This window comes from Lycium ferocissimum, chromosome 7 (genome assembly GCF_029784015.1).
Source record: "Lycium ferocissimum isolate CSIRO_LF1 chromosome 7, AGI_CSIRO_Lferr_CH_V1, whole genome shotgun sequence".
NCBI classification, from domain to species: domain Eukaryota; kingdom Viridiplantae; phylum Streptophyta; class Magnoliopsida; order Solanales; family Solanaceae; genus Lycium; species Lycium ferocissimum.
In genome coordinates, this window is record NC_081348.1 from 51,206,598 (window position 1) to 51,227,794 (window position 21,197).

A 21,197-nucleotide genomic window follows, 5' to 3' on the forward strand; every position below is an offset into this window, starting at 1 on the left:
ACAAGCTCAATTAAAAAAAAAAAAAAAATCGCAAGACATAAGTTGGGATTCGCAGGGCAGAAGTTGATATTCGCAAGGCATAAGTTTGTCTTAAGGCAAACTTTTACCTAAAATTAACTTTTTTAAAAATGAAGGTAGAGGTTTGCAATATTCCGGCAAAATATTTTTTTTTCCTTAAGGCAAAGTTTGAAACCCAACTTATGCCCTGCGAATCCCAATTTACGCCTTGCGATTTTTTTTTTTTTTTATTTTTGACTGAGCAGAGATTCAAACTCGAAACCAAGGGCCTTTAGTGAAGGCCAAAAATTAAAGACCACTGATTTGAGGGCCAAAATTAAAGACCACCCCCAACGAAGGGCAATAATGCAAATTGACCGTTCCAATGAGGTGTAAAATGTGGGAGATTTACATAAATAGATCTCATCATTTAAAGGTCGTCGTTTAAAATTTGTCCATGTTTTAGAAAATTTGCAAAAATAACATTGGTAATACACATTGGAAGAATGAAATGTTACCTCTAACAAGTTACGGTCGATGTGACATAATTTTGGTACAACCTTCATCCTACCTATCTTGTTAAATTATTGGTAAATCTTATTGGATTGACATATCTTGCCTTGTTTACAAGTTATATCGAGCATGATACAATCTTCATTTAACCTAATTGTTAAATTGTTCGCACAATTACAAGTCTTGTCGGATAGATAAATCTTATCTTGTTCACAAGTTATGTTGGGCGGATATAATTTTTGTACATTCTTCATTCTACCTGGCTTGTTAAAATTGTTCACAAATCTTATGTGATTAAAAAAACTTGCATATATTATTCAATTATTCACAATTTTTACCGTACAGACAAGACTTGATATATTCAACCACTTTGCTGGTGCCTTCTTAGAGCTATAGAAAGTATCACAAATGAAATCGTTGTAATAGAAATTTATATTTTCATGTGATAAATCCTTGTTCAGAGCAAGCATGGAATATTCAATTCAAAGAATTTGACGAATTCTTCAACTCATTGAGAAAGGGTTTTTGAGGAATTGTATTATTTTATACTCCCTCCGTTTCATAATAAGTGTTACCTTAGTAAAAAAAAAAAATTATTCTATAATAAGTGACATCTTAGGAAATAAAGACATAAATTGGCTAATTTTTCCATCTCCACCCTTAAACAAAAAGTACAAGTTAAAGTAACATCTAAATGATGAATGAAAAAAGCTACATAATGACTTGATATTGTTGGATTACCAATGTCAAAAGGTTTACTACTTGTGCATGCCCTAATCAAGAGGAAAAAATAGTTTATTTTATTATACAGGGTAATTTTAGTAAATTTCACATTTCATTATTGGTTTCTTAATATGCGTGTTTTTTACTAAGGTGACACTTATTATGGGACGGAGGGAGTATTATATTAAAAGTGTTGATAAATTGAAAATTGTGACTTTTAACTGATTCTAGTTTAGAAAATGAAAAAAATGGTCCCTTACGTTTAAGGGAAAGTTCAAAGTAGTCTTTTAATAGTATGCTTTGAATAGTTTTGGTCAGTCAAGTTTGCAAAAGTTCACTTTTAGTCCCCGTCAATATTTAACAAATTTGTTTGTTAGATTTAACGGAAACTCACATTCTGAGGTATAGTTTTTATAGTTTTTGCTACTTTTGGTCTATTTCCATAGGACGCTACAAAAATGTTATATGCAATTTCTATTATGTTTGGTCTAGTTTTTAGTGTCTAGTCCTAGTATCATTTTTGTGTTGCAATTCTAGGATTTGATGAGACTTTTCTGGTGTTCATGGTTTAATATTTTTTATCTGACAGTTCTCATTAGATCAAACAAACAAAATTTGTTAAATATTTAACAGCGGGTGAATTAATTAAATGACCCTCTTCAAAGTATAAAAGATCGTCTTTGTATTATGTCAGAATCGCCCATATATTCGGAGGGTCATATACCTCTATTCATTTTCGTAAAGATTCCTTTTAACTAATTTTCTCGACCGGAAATGCTCACTCTTAACAAATTTAAAGGGTCACAACTGTTCAAAGGATATTACAGGGATTATTTCAAACCTACCCCAAACATAAAGGACCATTTTGTCACTTTCTTGATTTTAGTTTATACTACAACACTAGCTGCTGTACTCCAAGTTTGTTTTCCTTACAATGAAATCCAATGAATAGATCTTGAAAAAGACAGATGTGAAGGCCCACAACATTTAGCAACAAAGATTCTTGAAATGGCTTCATTTGCATTTGGTATTTGTACTAACTTTACTTGTACTACTAGCACTAGTAGTAGTACTATACTCCCATTACACACCAACCCCATTTGTAGATTGTCATTCAAGAACTCAGTGGTTAATTCTGCAACAAATTCATTCTGTTTTTCTCTTTGCAGGTGAGTCAACTTTTTATGTTTGAATCTTGAGAAAAATGAGCTTTTCTTGAAATGGGGTTTGATATTTTAGTATTGAAAGTTTAGTTTACTGTTGCTGGTCAACAAGTTGGGATTTCCTATTGGTATTAATGGAATTTTTCACCATTTTTTCTTCTAAGGTACTTGGTAAAAATTAGAAGTGAAAAGACATGAGGTTTATTCCTAAAACTTGGCTTCTTTGCTGATATTGTGATGAATTCACACTTAAATATTTGTAGATATTTAATGGATTTCCTAATATAAATATAGAGTCTAAGCAAAAGCTACTAGGTTCGTTCAAACGCGTACCTAATATTGCAGCTCCGCCCCTGATTACCATATGGTTCTGTTTAATTATTACAATGAGAAAAATGTAACAATACATCAGGATGAATGGAGTTGTCCTAAAAGGACTTACTTTTGATCCAAATAAAAGCATGTTTTGTTTATAGTTCTTTTCCTTTTCTTTAGTGTTGCCTAGGAATTAGCATAGTAGCAGCATGGCGAGAGAGATTCTTTTTTGTATGTCTAATGACGGTGGTGTCCGGGTCAGCAGTTGCCTCCTACAAGTACGGGTAACTCTGTCAATTAAGGCTTAGGTAGATGAGAAGAATTCATCGTTTGTCTCTGTTAGTTTTCAGTTGATGGTCCCCAAGGTTGTTATTTTAACTTTTGGACTGCTAGCCTATGCCTTGGGGCCCTGTGATAGAGAGGGGTAAAACTCGTGAGCTGACAAAATGATCGCCAAGATATTGAAGTGGTTTCTGATAGAACTTTCTAAAACTTTAAGATGTATTATGTGGTAAAATAGTAGTAGGTTGTGTACTTGAAAATGCCTAAATCTTACCAGTCCGAGCGATAATTTTGCCTCATCAAGGAGCTTATCCCTGTGCTAACTTTACAAGTAAAACTAAAGACAAAAATCGAAATATGCATGGACATATATCATAATAGCACTTAAGATAAAGTGCTCTTACAACAAAATGTAGATCATAACATGAAAATTTAGTCTTTGATAACGCCGATAGAACATGATTATTCGTTGTGTTGATAAAGTCAGAAGGCACTTGCTCGGGAGATCGTCCAACTTCAAAGGGTTCTCGCGATGGCAGTTAATGTAGAGAAGGCACCTGAAAGGTACCTCTTTCTTCCCATCATCTCAGTTTGGTTGAAATAGTTTTCTTTTTTCTTCACCCCACAGGATTCTAAAGGAGAAAAAGTTAGAAACTTTGGACTGAAGTGATGGGAGATGCTTGTAGGTATGCAGTGGTTACAGGGGCAAACAAGGGAATTGGCTTCGAGACCGTCAAACAGCTTGCAAATTCAGGTGTGACGGTTGTCTTAACAGCCAGAAACGAAAAGAGGGGAATGGAAGCAACATCCTTGCTGAATGAACAAGGTTTTCCGAATGTTGTTTTTCATCAGCTTGATGTTCTAGATGCTCAGAGCATTGAGTCCTTGGCAAAGTTCATACAAACACAATATGGGAGGCTTGATATTCTGGTAAGATTATGAATGAACGGACCAATTTCTCGTGAGAGCTGCTTAGTGTTGTTGGAGATATATTTCCGTCTAAGCACATAGTGTGAGATAAACTTTATATGGTAACATAAGATTCAATGACTTCTGGTGTATTGCTCTTTATTCGCTACATCTTGAAGCAAATAATAGAAAGTTGCTGATTAAAATTTCTGCAGGTAAATAATGCTGGAGCTTCCGGAGTTGTAGTTGATGAAGATGTCCTAAGGGCCTTGAACATAGATCCTGAAGACTGGGTAAGATAATTGCTTAATGCTTAGGTCTTGGTTTATTATGGATTTCACATGGTAATTGAGCGATATGCGATTCAATATCTAATTGAAAATTTGGTCCTTAAAATACAATTTCTTACTTCCTCTATCCCAATTTATATGGCACACTTTCCTTTTTAGTCTGTCCCAAAAAGAACACCTTTCTATATTTGGAAACAATTTAACTTTATGAGATGATTTATAGCCACACATTTATCTAAAATTTGTTTTGGACCACATATTTCAAAAGTCTTCATTTCTTTGTTAAACTCAGTGCCTAGTCAAATGGTGCCACATAAATTGGGACGAAGGGAGTATTTCGCAGTGAAATACCTTAAGAAAGAAAAGATTCGTGGTCGCAAAGGTTAGAGTAGCCAAGGCCATTGGAATTTTTATTTTATACATTTGAAAAATCCGTACGGGTGCAACAGTTCATCACGGAAGGACTCACTACGTCGGGATAATTAACTACTACTAATCTAACATAATAGAAAATAAATAAATAGATTGTATCAAAAAAAAAAAAATAGAATAGAAAAGAACGGTCTTTTTTGTATGCTTTCCTGGTTTCGTTGCTACGGCGGGCTTTACGCAATTGGTATCATGCACTTACCATTATTTTTGATGGACTAATTATTATATTTCTGTAAATGGGAATTACTTATATGCCTGTTGTTGCAAACAGTTAGCAGGGAAAGCTGTCAATGCCATTCAAGTTGCGATGAAAACAACCTACGAAAGTGCCAAATTATGCTTGGACACTAATTACTATGGTGTTAAGAATGTTACTGAAGCTCTTCTTCCACTGCTTCGAAACTCATCTTCAGCAAGAATTGTTAATGTCTCCTCCCTTAGAAGTGAATTAAAGGTAAGTAACACCATCATTCTTGTCATTTCTGTAAATATCCATGTGAATGCATTTATGAATTTCCTTATAGAATTGCCATAGCAAAGTTAGTATCCATTTAGTACAAGCCCGTACCTATAAATAACTTATCAGCACTTACACAATTCCTGTTCTTCTGTGCTTTTAGTCTTAGCTTTCGCGCTAATTGTTTTTTTGGTTAATATAATATCAGAATCCAACCTTCAATTTGTTTTAGTCATCTAGTTTATCCTTGTTACAGCTTAAACTATAAATTAAACAAAATTCCATTTCCCCTACACATCTTTGCTAACCGCTCTCTTAAGCACCTTCGATCTTTCTTTAGACCATATAATCGCGTTGTACCTCTTTCAATGAACAGTGGTTTTTTAATTTCCACGGGCATAAATTAAATTTGTTTGGATTATTTCTTTCAAAAAGAAGTAACTTCAAAAAAGATAGGAGGAATTGGAAAGGCGGTGAGTTAATCATTTATTTTCCAATTCTTTGACCTCGTTAAATTTTCTCTGCATGTATGGAAAGTGAAGGTTAATGTGCTAAGCATAAATAAAGGGACTGTAGTTGAAATTAATGTGCTAAGTTGTAGATATACTAAGCCTAAGGGAGTGACCTTGTGGTTGAAGAGTTTGCGCAACAATTTGGAAACCAAGGTTCAAATCCAAGCAGAGTCGATATTAAGTGAAGTCTTTCCATTTGCCTAATTAATGGGGAGCAGAGTTACCCAGTAAATGTGATGATATAAGGTAGCAGGTTGCCTGCACACCATCGTTAAATTAAAAAGAAGAAAGAAAAATAAGTTGCAATTGGAGCAGTAACAACAATTGCCCTTTTTTTTTTTTTTTGAGAAGGTAACAGTAACAATTTCCCTTAAAAATTTGATTTCTGTTAAAGATATAATGAGGAAAATCTAGATTTTGTCCTAATGATAGCTTGTTATCTTTCAAGGGATTGTATTTTAATTATTTCAATTAACTTCCAAAGGACAAGAACTTTATAATTCTTGAGTCATTTTCAGTACGAAAACTAAATCCAACAGATATTAGAAGGTTCATATCTTGGATTTCTATAGGAATCTGTTTAGTGAGCCTGAACATTGGAGACCAATCTGGGAGGATGAAGGAATAAATAAATTGTCGGAGGAAGAAAAGGAATGGGTGGAAGGGCCTTTCACAATGGAAGAACTAGAAGTGGTGATTAAATCTTTTAAAGGAGATAAAGCTCCTGGCCCTAATGGTTTTTACTTATGTTTTTTCCAAAAATGCTGGAGTATAGTAAAAATGGATGTTTGGAGGGCTGTGGATATTTTTTTTATAAAAAGAGCTCTTTGGTCAAAAGTATGAATGCCGCTTTTATTGCTTTGATTCCCAAAAAGAAAGGAGCAGTGGAGGTTAAAGATTTCAGACTGATCAGTCTCTTGGGGAGTGTTTACAAAATCGTTTCTAAATTGCTCAGAGAGACTTAAGGCAGTCATTAGCAAGTTGGTCACTCCTAATCAAAATGCTTTCATAAAAGGAAGACAAATAGCCGATGCTGCCCTGATAGCAAATGAGTCTAGATAATTTGTTTAAGAAAATAGAAAAAAAATAGAATAGCTTGCAAGCTTGATTTAGAGAAGGCATATGAACATGTTAATTGGCACTGCTTACTGGCACTGCTTACTGTATTTGTTGAAGTTGATGAATTTTGGTGAGAAATGGACAGATTGGAGAAGATTTTGCATCTCAACAGTGAAGTTTTCCATTTTAATCAATGGTAACCCTCAAGGATTTTTCAGCCCGCAAAGAGGAATCAGACGGGGAGGTCCTCTTTCACCTTATCTTTTTGTTAATGGAAATTCTCAGCAACATGTTGAGGAAGGCAGAATCTCTAGGTTGGATTAGGGGGCTCAAAATCGGCAGAAATGACCAGGAGGGTATGATACTTAATCATATATTGTATGCTGATGATTCTCTCTTGTTTTGTGAAGCTGATAAAGATAGAATTCTACATTTGAGAGGGGTTCGACTTTGTTTTGAGGCAGTCACTGGGCTAAGAGTTAACCTGGCTAAAACTAGCATCTTTAAATAAATGTTGATGAGAATATAGAAGAGCTGGCAGACATTCTGGGTTGTAAAGTAGAGAAGTTTCCTACTGTCTATTTGGGGCTGCCTTTAGGGGCAAAAAAAAAGGACAATAGCATTTGGCAAGGGGTCGTTTGTAGGTGCAAGAATAAGCTCACTCCATGGAAAAAACAATACCTAAAGTGGGGGTAGGTTGATTCTTATTAACAGTGTCTTGGATGGGATTCCTACATACACTATGTCTTTATTCAGTGTGCCTACAACAGTCGAAAGGAAATTAGACTCTTTAGGGAGAAACTTTCTGTGGGATGCAAACTCAAACAAAAAAAAGACTCATCTGATCAAGTGGCAAATTGTTATTAAAGAGAAGAAGGATGGTCGACTGGGGTAAGGAATCTGAAAATGCATAATAAGAGTTTACTTTTTAAGTGGCTCCGGAGATATAGTACGGAAAGTGATGAGATTTGTCAGCAAGTTTTGGATGCTATGCATGGTGCAAAGATAGGGTGGAAACAAAATCCTTCACAGTTGAAAAGCTATGGGGAAGATGATTAGTAGCTGGTGGGATGAATTTCTACAGTTCACTAGATTGGAAATGGTAGGAGGATTAAATTTTGGATGGACACATGGTGTGAAAATGAGAGTTTCAAGAGCAGGTTTCCAGACTTGTTCAACTGTGCTTTGAATAAAGAGGGTTATATTGTAGAGTTTAATTCAGCAACTGGATGGAGTGTTACTTTTTAGAAGAAATCTAAATGATTGGGAAATAGACAGTTTTTGCCAACTACTTCAACAATTGAACTCATGCTCAATAGAACAAGACACAACAGACAGACTAGTTCTGGGTTTGGGTAACAAGCAAGGATAACGGGATTCTCAGTCAATAACTGCTACAAAATGTTAAAGTTTAGTCAAGGAATTAATGGCCTTGGAAGATGATTTGGAAAACCAAAGCACCTACAAAAGCAGCTTTTTTTGGTTGGCTAGCAGCTAGGGATGCTTGCCAAACATAACACAAGTTACAAAGGAGAGGTTTTTCCTTATGTAGTAGATGCTATTTCTGCAATTCAGAGGAGGAAACAGTTGAACATCTTTTCTTGCATTGCAGATTTTCACGGCAATGTTGGGAGCTTTTCTTTAGCATAATGGGCATATCTTTGGTGTTACCAGAGAAAATTAGTAGCCTTTTGGAAGTGTGGCAATCTCAGGAGGTTAAAAAGGGCTTAAAACCAATATGGAGAACTATTCCCAATTGCATAATGTGGACCTTATCTGGAAAGAAACAAGGCATGCTTTGATGGGAAGGAGTTACAGATTTCTAGAGTATAAAACAAATGCATTAAAAATCTGTACTTTTGGTGTAATGGCAGTACTATAGATAGGATGGAGAAGTTGGACTTTTTACACTTGCTAGGGGATAATATGTAATATGTATTAAAGAGTTTGCTGCTAGGTCCTGTACTTTTTTTCTGTACTAACTTGATACTTTCTTAATAAAATCTTTACTTATCAAAAAAAAAAAAAAAAAAAAAGAAAACGAAAAAAAGAAGGTTCATTTTGTTTATCTTTATAGGTAATCAAAGCAAAATTATAATCCAACTATTACAACACAACAAGATGAGAACATAATATGTTAACATTTCATATTTGTTATCTGAGTTTTTTGTCTCTCATGCAGCGAGTTCCAAACGAGGAGAGGAGAAAGGAGCTCGGAGATATTGAAAACCTGACAGAAGATAAACTCGACAAGATTCTACAGAAATTTTTGCATGATCTGAAACAAGATGCTCTCGAGGTGAACGGCTGGCAGATGATGCTACCAGCATATAGCATATCAAAAGTATCACTCAATGCTTACACTAGAATTCTTGCAAGAAGGTACCCGAAAATGTGCAGCAATTGTGTCCATCCTGGATATGTCAATACGGATATAAACTGGCATACAGGAACAATGCCTGTTGAAGAAGGAGCTGAAGGCCCTGTCATGCTAGCTCTTTTGCCAGATGGGGGACCTTCTGGTTGCTATTTTGATCGTACAGTAGTAGCTGAGTTTTAGCTATAACAACAACTATGCCTCAGTTCCAAACAAGTTGGGGTCAGTTGCTAAGTTTTTAATCCGGTCATTAAATAAGGTTTAGTGAAAGACACTACTCTTAAAGCCATCTTGGTATTTGGTTGGATTTCTGAGCAGGATTGGTGTCTGGAGGTTGTGTTAGTAGTTGAAATGATGAGGAAACCAAAGGATTACATTGGTCCTTGATATGGCTCAGACCAAAACAGTTACAACTAATCACATATTCAAATAAGAATTTGCGGTGTATTTGATATCACCAAAGTTATATTCCATTAAATCTTGGAAAATGTTTCCCACTGTTTGGTTAGCGAGTGAAACATATTTTCTTGAAAAAAAAAAAACACGTTTTAAGATGAGTAACATATTGAAAATATATATTTAAGTAATATATGAGTTTTAAAGATTAATAATAATGTATAAGCGTTAGTTAGAACAAGTAGTATAAAGTTTAAAGTTGATATATATATATTTTTTTTTGAAAGCAAAATAACTTCCGCCTGTAAGTGATGAAAGTCATTTCTTGCAATCATAACACCAAATAATAGATTTTCTGTCGCACCAAACGCACCTACAACTCAATTATTTTCTCAGCTTACTACGATGTTATTGCTGTTCCTAGTAGCTTTATTAATGCAAAATTAAAATTTCAATGCAAAATAGAACTCCAGAGATTTGAGCCAGTTATCTTCATTAACTTCTCCATTTTAGGATAATGATTATCAGGTAAACACCGAGATTATAACTCATCTCTAATCACTTAACACATGGAAAATCATAATAACTAAGACATGGATCTCTAAAATTGTGATAACATCATGGTCATGTATCAAAATGGGTATTACAAAATAAAATTATAAGCTGAAGTGAAATCCTGAAAACTTGTCCAGCACTAAGGCCAAGATATGACTCATTTTGCAGCTATGCCATTTCAGTGTCCTCTGTATGCAGTAGTTCCATACTTCTATTCGAATCGTTATGCACTAGTAACAAGAGGCAAGAGAATTCGCATAATAATTAACTGTAAACTAACAAGGTACTCTCGTTTGTCAAGAAAATTTTCAAAATATGCATGTGCTAGCTGAAGCCTCATTTCAATCTCCAATCTGGAAGAAGCTGACAGACAAGAAGAGTCGATCTTTTGCCCTTTGAGGATCAGATGTTGAATCTCAGTGTACAACACTCACTTAAGGGAATAAATCTTGAATGTCGAGGATATCAGCTCGGACACCAGCTGCTGTGGTATCATTTCCTGCTCCAGCACCTTGGATAACCAAAGGTTGTTTCTCGTAACAACGGCTGTATATCTCCACCTGCAGACAAATGAAAACATAACTCAATCATCATAGGTATTCTTTGATAAAAGCAGTCATTACTCTTGTTGTTTGTATAACTGCTTAAGTTTAATGGGTACGTTCAAAGATTAAGGTAGATTCTAAGACCTTAGCTGCAACAAGTTTTGCATAGGCGACACCAGATGATGCGTAAAGACAAAATAAGGCTTTGGCCTGGGGGTAAACATTAACAGCTGTTAAGAGAGAGACTTGGCACGTAGCAACGCCCATGTTAACTGTTAACAGGTCTCACGGCTAGGGGTGTAAGACATACACAAAAGATGTCTTCATATTCTACAGAGATGAAAAATAAGTGATGTCTGCATCTTCTAAGAGAGAAAAAATAAGTATTCTTCAAAATCACAGCATGATGGTATAATATAGTTACGGTATTGGGAGATCGATTAAATGCAAAAAGGCATTAAAAAGGGGAAAAAATATCAGCAGCATGATGTTTACATCACTACACTAACTGACATCACAAACGAGCTTTGAACAATTAAAAATGTTTTACCTTGATAATCTATATGGTTGAACACCCATAGCAATTGAAAAAAAATCGCAACGGAAAAAAGGAAATGGAAGGAGGAGGAGGGAGGGACCAAAGAAACAGCAATACTGGAGGTGAAAGTGCAGAATTCATACCACATTATCACTTCCTCGTAATCTTCCCAAAGCAGAATCTTTTGGAACTTCTTGGATGCCAACTTCACATCTAAAAATGAGAGATGTCAATGTCATGTACAAAGAAGTGCTTCCAATAATCAAGTTTTCCCAAGCAGCAGACCCTTTCTTCTGTGCTATTGTTTTTCAATGGAGCTGTTTGTAGTTGGTTTTGCTAGAACAAATCATATAGTTGAAAAGTAGACTCTTATCAAGAAACTATAAACTTTACAACCAATGAACAGAAATATCTACTTTTTCTTCACTCAACAAGTTAATAGATACTCCTCGATATAAGCTTGTTCTAGACAACACGAGAAATGAAGCGTCAAACATTACAATGTGAGACCAAACCCCTTGAAGAAAACCAAACATATAATCTAAATTTCTAATAGTATGGACACATAGCCATTTTGCATCCAAATGAAGCCATCATTACCATATGAACAGGTTCGTGAATTAATCAAACAAATCCAGACCTTTGGTAGAATGAGCCAAATAGTTTTTGCTTCCCAATTTTTGCTGTTATACTGAATACAAGAGCTTATAACAATTTTTTCATCATGGGTCTCGAGAAAAATATGATAATTCTGCCATCTTCCCCACCCAAATACATGAAAAAAGAAGTAATTATGAAATATTTTGAAGCTATCATTTAAAAATATCAATGTTCCTCTCAACTATGCCATTTCAGATTTGTACTTCTAACTCTTTCTTTAATTGGTTGCAGATGGGAGAGGTGAACAGCTGACAAGGGCATAGTGAAATTATTAGTTGGATTGCCACTATCATAAAACGGATTAACTAATACAATGGTTTGGGGATAACACTCAAACTTGTATGATATGAGCTCAAATGAAGAAATGGGGATTCATATAACCGACTCCAACTTATTGGGACTGAGGCATAGTTGTTGGGTGCATGTTGTCCTAATTTTCTAAAGCATTTCTTAGAGGAATTGAGATTATCTTCTAGGATAAACTTGTCTGTAACAATAATCTTCATTGCTCATCAGTAACTTCAGTCCTTATCTACTTTACAACTTACTGGCAGATAAATCCAGCCATGCTGTTAAAAAGTCACGGAGAAAACTTGGCATCACACTACCATTAGTGAGCAAGCTTTTCTTTAAGCTACTTGACGTGTAGTAACAAGCAGAATGTGATTAGGATAAGAGATAAGTTGTCATTATTCAATAAGCAAACTAGAAATGAGATGAAAGAATTACCTCGAATCATCAATCAAGCAAACATAACGCAGAACATTCCCATTTGCAGAAGCTTGATTAATCCTATCTTCAATATTCTTATCAAGTAAGGGAAGGCCATTCCGTAGAAAGTCTTCCAGAGGCATCACCTCTGGTCCCATTTCTTCAGGATACAAGCTTTCAATCTGAAAAGGGATTTGCGAATGCATCAAGGTTTCGGAAGCTAATTAAATCATAATAAAACAAAGAGACATAGCGACACGTATCCTAACCTTCATATTATCTAGGTTTAAACGCCGTCCAAGAAGTCAAGCAAGAATTAGAGCCTGTAATGAAGACATCAAAACAAAATTTTGTTATGAGGGATGTTCAACTTCTCAAAATTTCCAGAACCAATTAGTACTAGGAATGTTTCATGAAAGGTATCGAGAAACAAAGTATTAACCTATATTGCTTGGACTCTCCAAATCTGGTTACACATGGGGGAGGGGTTTGTACAGGTTTTTAGGCTATTTCACACCCTTAAAGATCAAATTTCAAGTGATAGTGCAAGATACATAATCTATGCATATTACCATGGGTCCCTTCTACTAAATTCCTATACTCATAAATGGGTAACATATTTTCAAAAAAAAAAAAATAATAAATGGATACCATTCAGCATAAGAATATCACAAAAGAAAGATACTTCCTAAAAACATGTTCTACAATGAGCATATAGCAGATGAAACATTACGTCTTAATTATGCAGACGGTAAGACTGCAGGTAAGTTCAGATAAACAAGAGTGATAATGCTTTAATCAGCACAATAATTTGGCAATATAAATGGAGTAAAATCTTCGAACACTGTAAGTTTAATCAGAAGAAAGATGTTTGTTAACCTTTCTTGCTTACATCCATGCCGCCAAGATCATCCCGAGGATCTGCGGATAAGTATAAATACATAAGAATAACTTCATACTTCAACTATCCTAATGAGAATTGAGATGAAGTCTAGCGTCAGCTTTTGAATTCTTTTTTCCCCTAATGCTATTTGGGATGGATGTATGGTTCCTGTTAATTGCTGCTCAAAAGTAGACTGCCACTTGACAATGCATTGAAAACATTCATGATATTTCCTTGTTAGAAAAGGAACCAGGATTTCCTTAGAAGTTTTGGAATGGATCCAAACAGAATTACGTCTTCACAATGGATTAAAATATTAATGTATCTCTTTCTTAGATAAAGCACCAAAATGTCCTAAAAGTTTGCTTGCTACAAACAGTACATCTCATGTACTTACATCCCACCTGTCTCCATCAGACGATGTAACTTCTTCCCAGAACTTGAAAGTAAATACTTGGATTTTCATCACCTTAGGAGAAGGAGGGACTTGGTAAATTATTCATTCAAATGGATGAGATGGACTCGAATAAAGAGACTAGTCCTCTAAAGGATTTCAAATTGATAAAGGAGCAATATTAAGACTAGAACCATCTTACTGCCAGTTTTGACACAATGTTTAGTAGTATTTCCTCAGCAGAAAATATATCCATTCAAAATTAGCAGTAAACCTAAAAGTGAAGCAGAAAGGGAAGAAGATCAATCTGACCATCCTTGGACATAATAATGTATCAGAACAACAAATACCATTTTCAAAGGCGATTTTACCTCTCCACCTAATGCATGTCCTGCATCTCGAAACAGCAGGATGAAGAACTAATGGACAAACTTAAGTGTAATGCAAAGTTGTATCTGTATATGCCCACGCATAAATGTAAGAAGACAAATATCGTAAAAGGTCAATATAAAAGAATTCAGGGTGTAAGACATTTGTCTCATGCATTATCTCAATTTTTCTAGTTTATCTTATTTCTCACATAGTATCAGAGTACCTTGATGAGAATTAAACGTGCATTCACGAGTCCTTAAATCAGTCGGTGGGGTCCTTGTTCCGTGGAGTACTTTGAATAAACCAATTCCACCATAAGAACTGAAATACTTGTGCGAGCAAAAACCGAGAAGCTATGTCATCAAGGGAAGGATTTTCCAACTACAGTAGCTCACGTGCCAGCTCATAGGATGTCTGTGACGAGGTTCTTACCATTTTGGGGAGTTGATAACTTCTTTTTAAATAATTCATCTATGTTTCGTCCAATTTTGGTGATCAAAACCCTACCTAATAACTATTGTCAAAAGCAAAAATCGCCAAAAAAGCGATAAAGCCCACTTGGGGCTTAAAGTGCACTTCAAGCGTGAGCTTCAGTGGAAAAAGGCACAATATGAATACAACAACTTTCCTTAGTTTAAAACAAGTTGGGAAGGTTATATGAATTCTCACTGAACATGTTTCTCCATTAAGCATCATTCATCATAAAAAAAAAACACTATGAATTACAAAAATTAATCTATGTGTGCTAGCGAGCATAATAGCATGTAAATAGTAAATATGTTTACTTATGATGAAGCAGAAGCCTATCAAATCATCAAATCACTATGAAAGGCTAAAGTATTCTACACCTAATCACTAATATAATCATATTTATCTATGTTATCTTCCTTAGTAAAGTTACTCTCACTTGTATCACTAGAATTATAGCCTTCAATCTCTTTCTTCCTCTGACTCATCAGAATCAATTGCATCTCCTACGATAACATGTGGAGCTCAATAGCTCTAAGCATTAGTTGTAATAAATTGTCTCTTTGGTCGCCTTATGTATGTTAACATGTCTTTACTCCACAATGCTCTTGCAACATCACCCAAGTTTAAGTTGTCATCATTGAACACCAATTCATTTTTGCATTAACATTAACATTCATCTCTCCAGACAATCACCCATTAATAGGATCAATATAATTCAATGACATCGGATCAATGATACTCCGCAAGTCATATGTGTTTCTTAGGCGCGATTGTACTTAACATACATTTGTTGATTCAATCTTTGATGCTCCAACCTATTCCTTTTTTTGTATGGATTATCTAAATGTTAGTATTTTAGCATATTGATTATCTAATTGATTAGCTATGTAAAGAAACCAATAAATAAAAGTATATAACTAAGACTAAATGCTCAAACACACTCTAATTACACCCACACCCGATAAAACGAGTCAGTAAACCCATAATTATAAAGGTTAATTTTTGAAGATAGTTGAATTCTACTTATCAAAAAAAAAAAAAAAAGATAGTTGAATTCTATACAAATTCCACCATTGACTCCAAAAGCACTGATCCATACTAAGAACTTACATAAAAGTTTATTCGAGTTCTTTGTTTTTTTGTCTGACCATCCATATGCTGCAGTGAAACATCCATACTTCACATATTCTTCCCTATGCTTGTTTACAATTTCATTTGTCAACTCTACCTCCTTCTCAAGTAACATAACCAGAGACCCCATGATTCTCAACCCACTTCATTGGCCACTAGGCCACACCCTTGGGTGCTTTAATAATTAGTTTTATGTTTAAAATTCTAATTGGTACTTACATTAACTTATAAATAATGATTGTCTACATAACACTTTTTATCATTGCATGGTAGAACTTATACGGAAATTCAGCTCCCCATCTCCAGAAATTAGCCATTAGAAGTTTGGGTTTAACAATTAATTCTGTTGGGTGTGAGCGTAGTTGAAGCGTGTTTGAGCATGTATTTACTCATAGTATTGTACTTCTTATTTATTCGCTTTCTTTGCATAGCTATCAATTAGACTAAATTACTAATGTTCAGATTTATCCATGCAATTGATCCATATCAAAAAAAGAAACCAGACTGGAGCATCAAATATTGAATGATCTAGTGCATGTCAAGTACCAATCGTGCTTTAAAAGTTTGTTATGATTTACTGAGTGTCATTGATCAAATCTCATTGGATTACATTGATCATAGCAATTAATGGTTGATTGGGAAGTTGGGTGTTAACATTGAAGCTTAAGATAAATTGGTGTTTGGTGATGACAACTTAACTTGGGGTGATGTTGCAAGAGCGTCATGGAGTGAAGATGTGTTGACATATACAAGGTGATAAAAGATGTAGTCAAGAGTTATTACAACTAATGCCTCAAGCTCTCGGGCTTCACGTGCTGACGTAGATGATGAGATTGATTCTGATGAGTCATAGGAAGAAGAGATTGAAGGCTATAATTCTAGTGATATCAATGAGAGTCACCCTATTGATGTAATTGTATAGATGAATATGATTATAATAGTAATTACAAGTAAAATGGGTTTATCTTTTCATATTAAGAATGAAATTGATGATTTGATGAACTTATGCTTCATCATAAACAATATATATTTACTATTTAGGTGTCTATTACGTTCTCTAAATATTGTGTGTGTGTGTGCGCATATGTGTGAGTGTGTACATACAAAATATTTAAGAAATTCTTCACATTGCACTTTTATTTCACTAAAGCCCACGCTTAAAGTGTGCTTTGCGCTTTAAGCCCCAACAGGGCTTTATTGCTTTTTTGCGCTTTTCGCTTTTGACAGCACATAAACAAAAATGTAAGACTCTACACTCACTTATAAATGGATAAATATCATATTTTCAAGAACCGCTTTTCTGTTTTTGTAACTCTATCTTCAGTACTTGTATGGTGATTTTACAATATTAATAGGGTGGTTGCAACTTATCACCTGGTTCAGTGTAGCCAAGGCTTTTAGCAGCAGTAACAACTTGGCTGAATGGCTTTCCATCCTCAACCTCTCTCATTACATACCCCAGGGTACCTGTTAGATCAAGATATATGGCATCTTACCATCAAATTCTTCTGGTATTTATACTTTATAACGAGCAAGAAACCCACTAAGATAACCACTAATCATAAAATATTACCACTCAAACTCCCAATAATACGGTAGACGGGATCTCCTGATGAAATTATGCGATTTAAGGATGCTATGACAGGAAGGCCAGCACCAACCTACCACACAATATAGCAATTTCAGACACCTTTGCTTGGCCAAGTATAAACTGAACTAGGACAATACTATCCTTCGTATACCACAGAAGCTAAATTGGATGAATTGGACAAACACAATGCGCCACAAATCCCATATCATTGTCAGGAAGTCAAACAAGAAACTCAAAGCAATTTCAACATGTTAAAGCTTTTAAAGCAGAAGAGAAACTAGTACTTTAGATATCAGATAAACCAAATGACATCCATCACCATACATATGATCACTTATCTGTTTATCCTCAGTGGGAGGAAATCCGAGGCAGGGATATTGGAATTTTCACATTTGAGAGAGTAGGTAATGCTTTCTGATCTGGATGAGTCACTCTAGATATGTAATATGACATTTTTTTCATCATATCCAGTGAAGAACTCATCCAGCTACTCTGTTATATTTAGGAAGGGGATGGGGCAAAGGAAGAATACTAAACTAACTATATTTCTAGAGTTACCTTGGCATAGATTATTCAAGGGATCTGGATATACATTTTTCTTTTTATTTAACCATCTGGCATCTGATACCCACTAGTGCAACTAATTGGATTCGCGCAAGGGTAGGCCTACTAAAGGGGTAAAGTATTCCTTATAAAGAGATCCTCCATTCTCAAGGCTGAACCTAAGACCCCTGGTTAAGGATGGAGGGACTCCAACCATCCCAACACACCCCTTGGTGATAAAGGGATCTGGATATACTTGTGTTTAATCTCTATATGACAAGAGAAGAAGTTACAAAATAGAACTGGCCGCCACAGCAATAAGCTTGGTATAGAATGTTGATATCAGAAGACAAACATGGTTTCATCAAGCTTTCTGGTCTTACTGGATAGAAAAAAAATTATTTTCTTCTACCTAAGGGACCCATACACTAGAATAACCCCATAACCTGACACTCTAAAATCTTCTTTTCTCCAGCATTCCAGTGCACAAAAGAATTTTACACGCAATAGAACAAGAGAACTTACAGTTGACTCGTGTCTAAGGCAACGAGGCTGTGACACCAACTTGTCATAATCATCCTGCAAATAAGGGGAAGATAATCAATAAACAAAACAAAATAGTCACCATGTTGAGAGGAAACGCTTTTGTAATCAGTTAGTGCAATTGCCTTATAGATTAAGAAGATGAAACGTGACAAGGGCGGAAAGGTGATTGACCTGTAATTCTGAATGTTCCCAAGTTATGCAGTGTTAGCTTATATCCCATTTCCCCCACCCTAACTTTGACCCAGTCTTGCAAATCTTGGTGACCGTAGAAAACATAATAAGTAAGCATGCAATGAATCAAAGGAAGCAATAATCAAGTATTTCTTTTCTTGGGAAACTGACTTTCACTTTGACTCTGTTGAATCGTGTGATCATCTCATCCAAAAAATTAAGCTGCTACTCTATTTATTTAACTCACGTGTGTGCCTGATTCTTTTCTATAGGCCAACTGGCCAAGCACATGGAACTTTTTTATTTTTCTAATGAAGGATGATGGTGAACCTAAACCCAGACCTTTGTTTGCTTTGATACCATAAATAATTAGGTAGTCACCTCATTCAAAAGTTGAACTTTTAATTATTTTTTTTTATGAAGTTTAAATTATTTAGATAGATCACACCTGTTTACTTAAATATATCTTCAAAAGCTCTATATACATACATGTTAATAGCATATGACTCAGTTTTCATTCTTTTCTCATTTAGCATCTTTTGTCAGTTTTCAAGATTAAACACAATTAGAATGGATCATTTACTGCATTTCTGCACAGGTAACTCTGTCTGACCGCAAAAAAAGTCAACAACTTTACTATACTCATCAAAGCATTTAAAAGTCATGTGGAAAATTTAATAGTAGGAGCTGATATAAATGGATTAACCCATACGGCATTAAGTTAACAGCTAGGCATTATTACTAATCAAACTTCTTAAGGAGATTATTCCTCCACTAGTAAAGATTAGACGATAATATAACAAGCAGACCAACCCCAACAATCCCAAAATAAATGTCTTGGACATGCCACGAACCTGTAGATTTGCTAAGAGCACCACCAATATCAACTGCTTTCTGTATAACTTCCGGACCGGAAAACACTTGGCATACACCTACATGTTAGAACAGAATATCCCCTTTCTGTTATTTAGAACACATACAAGTAAGTGTATGTAGAAATGCATATATAATAGGGAAAATTACAGCCAAGTAACATTCAGCCTCTAGATTACAAAATATGCACACAGTGTATAGGAAGTGTATACTTTATACTAAATGTACATATACTATACATATAATATACATACCTATACACAACATATCCAGCCGAAGTGTATAGGTAGTGTATACTTCAGCCATGTTGGTAAACCAGTTCGTCGAAGGGTACATTTACGTAAGTTTCCTTATATAATATTCTTATGTTTTACCCAAAAAAACTCATCTTTTTGTCACTTTACAAACATGCACACCAAATAACTTAAACTTCTTTAATAAAACACAGCAAAAATGGTGAAATGTTACCAAAATCTCGAAGCGTCTGCAAAGAAGAGCCATTGGATTTGACCCGACAAGCTTCAACAAGAAATGAATCATCTAATTCTGTGGTGAGAACATCAGGTGCAACCACCAAAGATTTGCTATCACACAAACCCACAACTCGCAAATGCACCCCCTGTAAGTATCACCCACCAAAACCCATGAAAACACATTGATAACCATTAAAATTGCTTGATTTTCTATAGTTAGAAAAACACTTAGGGTGTGTTGGTATGGAGGAAAACATTTTTCCAATTTTCTCATGTTCGGTTGAAAAACACTTTCTTTAGGAAAACAAACTCCTTAAAAATGAGGACACGTCCCACAAGTGGTATTCCGCATTGATTGTCTCCCCCCCACCCTCAAACTCACCTCAGCTTCACCCCCACCCCTACCCCCTACCACCCACCCCCATAATGTTGTCTAGATTATATACAAATGCTTTCAGGACTACGTTTTTTGCTTATATACCGAACACAAGAAAATAAGTAAGAAACCCACTTATTTTCCTGAAAAACACTTTCCTTCATACCGAACACACTCTTTAAGCTCCCGTTTGGTCATAGATTTTGAAGTTGAAACTTGAAAAATTTGAGTTTTTGACGTTGTAATTTTTGAAACTTGAAAGTTGTGTTTGGACGTGTATTTTACTTTTCAAAAAAAAAAAATTGAAGTTTTGTGAGTGGCAGTGAAATTTGAAAATATTATGAAGATAAATTTTCAAAATCTGATCAAATTTCATGGCCAAACGCTAGCTTAGAATCTTGAATTTTCTATCACACTCGCAAAATGCAACCCCTATGAGTATTACCAACAAAAATCTAATAAAACACAGAGAACAATTAAATTGCTGATTTTTTTTAAAGTGAGAAAAAAAAACAATTTAATTACCTGTTTGGCATGAAGAGATCGACAAGAAACAATATGTTGAAGAAGTTGACTACCAACTCCTCCACAACCCATCAAAAACAACGCTATATTTTTCATCTTTTTTGAGATTGATTGCCCTATGCAACTCTTCAGTTTTTCAAGAATCTTCAAATGTTTCAATCAATGGAGTTTTTAGGCTTTGGAAGAATGTCTATTGGTGCACTTTGGTTCTTAATGTTTTCGTGTTTTATTGGATTTGAAAAATGATCTGAAGTGAGTAGTTAATATTATGGGTTAAATATAAAAAAATAAATTATATTTTTTTTATTGCTAAAAATGATAAGTAAAAGTGAAAATTTATTTTTAGAATAGTGGATAAATAAAAATGAATGGAAAAAATATTTTTTAATGATCTTTAAATAGCCGATCAAATTT

General features: G+C 34.9%; 2 protein-coding genes across 5 annotated transcripts; one reads left to right on the forward strand and one right to left on the reverse strand.

The window, feature by feature from the left end:
• Positions 1-2,105: 2,105 nt before the first annotated feature.
• On the forward strand, positions 2,106-9,273 carry LOC132065589 (short-chain dehydrogenase/reductase 2b-like). Of its 4 annotated transcripts, none has more exons than XM_059459038.1 (6): positions 2,108-2,402; positions 3,477-3,557; positions 3,680-3,923; positions 4,118-4,195; positions 4,896-5,078; positions 8,835-9,273. In XM_059459038.1, the coding sequence occupies exons 1-6, from the start codon at positions 2,242-2,244 to the stop codon at positions 9,210-9,212; spliced, it is 1,125 nt and encodes a 374-aa protein (XP_059315021.1). In that variant the 5' UTR covers positions 2,108-2,241; the 3' UTR covers positions 9,213-9,273. The 4 variants fall into 4 exon arrangements, with proteins under 4 accessions (XP_059315022.1, XP_059315021.1, XP_059315023.1 ...); XM_059459040.1 differs by having other exon boundaries at positions 2,263-2,402; positions 3,481-3,557; XM_059459039.1 differs by lacking the exon at positions 3,477-3,557 and having other exon boundaries at positions 2,106-2,402.
• Positions 9,274-9,992: 719 nt separating this feature from the next.
• LOC132065590 (homoserine dehydrogenase) lies at positions 9,993-20,958 on the reverse strand. The gene is given in 10 exon segments (XM_059459042.1): positions 9,993-10,540; positions 11,207-11,276; positions 12,453-12,616; positions 12,704-12,759; positions 13,317-13,355; positions 17,060-17,152; positions 17,259-17,346; positions 18,345-18,398; positions 19,391-19,468; positions 20,784-20,958. Coding segments are annotated over 10 exon segments (864 nt in total). The 5' UTR covers positions 20,880-20,958; the 3' UTR covers positions 9,993-10,414.
• Between the last annotated feature and the right edge of the window lie 239 nt (positions 20,959-21,197).

What these genes read in the sequence shown, in the direction of transcription:
- LOC132065589 (XM_059459038.1), top strand. Translation starts at nt 2,242, where the DNA reads ATGGCTTCATTTGCATTTGGTATTTGTACTAACTTTACTTGTACTACT. An exon ending in TTCTGTTTTTCTCTTTGCAG is followed by an intron (nt 2,403 to 3,476) that starts GTGAGTCAACTT and finishes GTGTTGATAAAG; the next exon opens with TCAGAAGGCACTTGCTCGGG. An exon ending in CCCTTAGAAGTGAATTAAAG is followed by an intron (nt 5,079 to 8,834) that starts GTAAGTAACACC and finishes TCTCTCATGCAG; the next exon opens with CGAGTTCCAAACGAGGAGAG.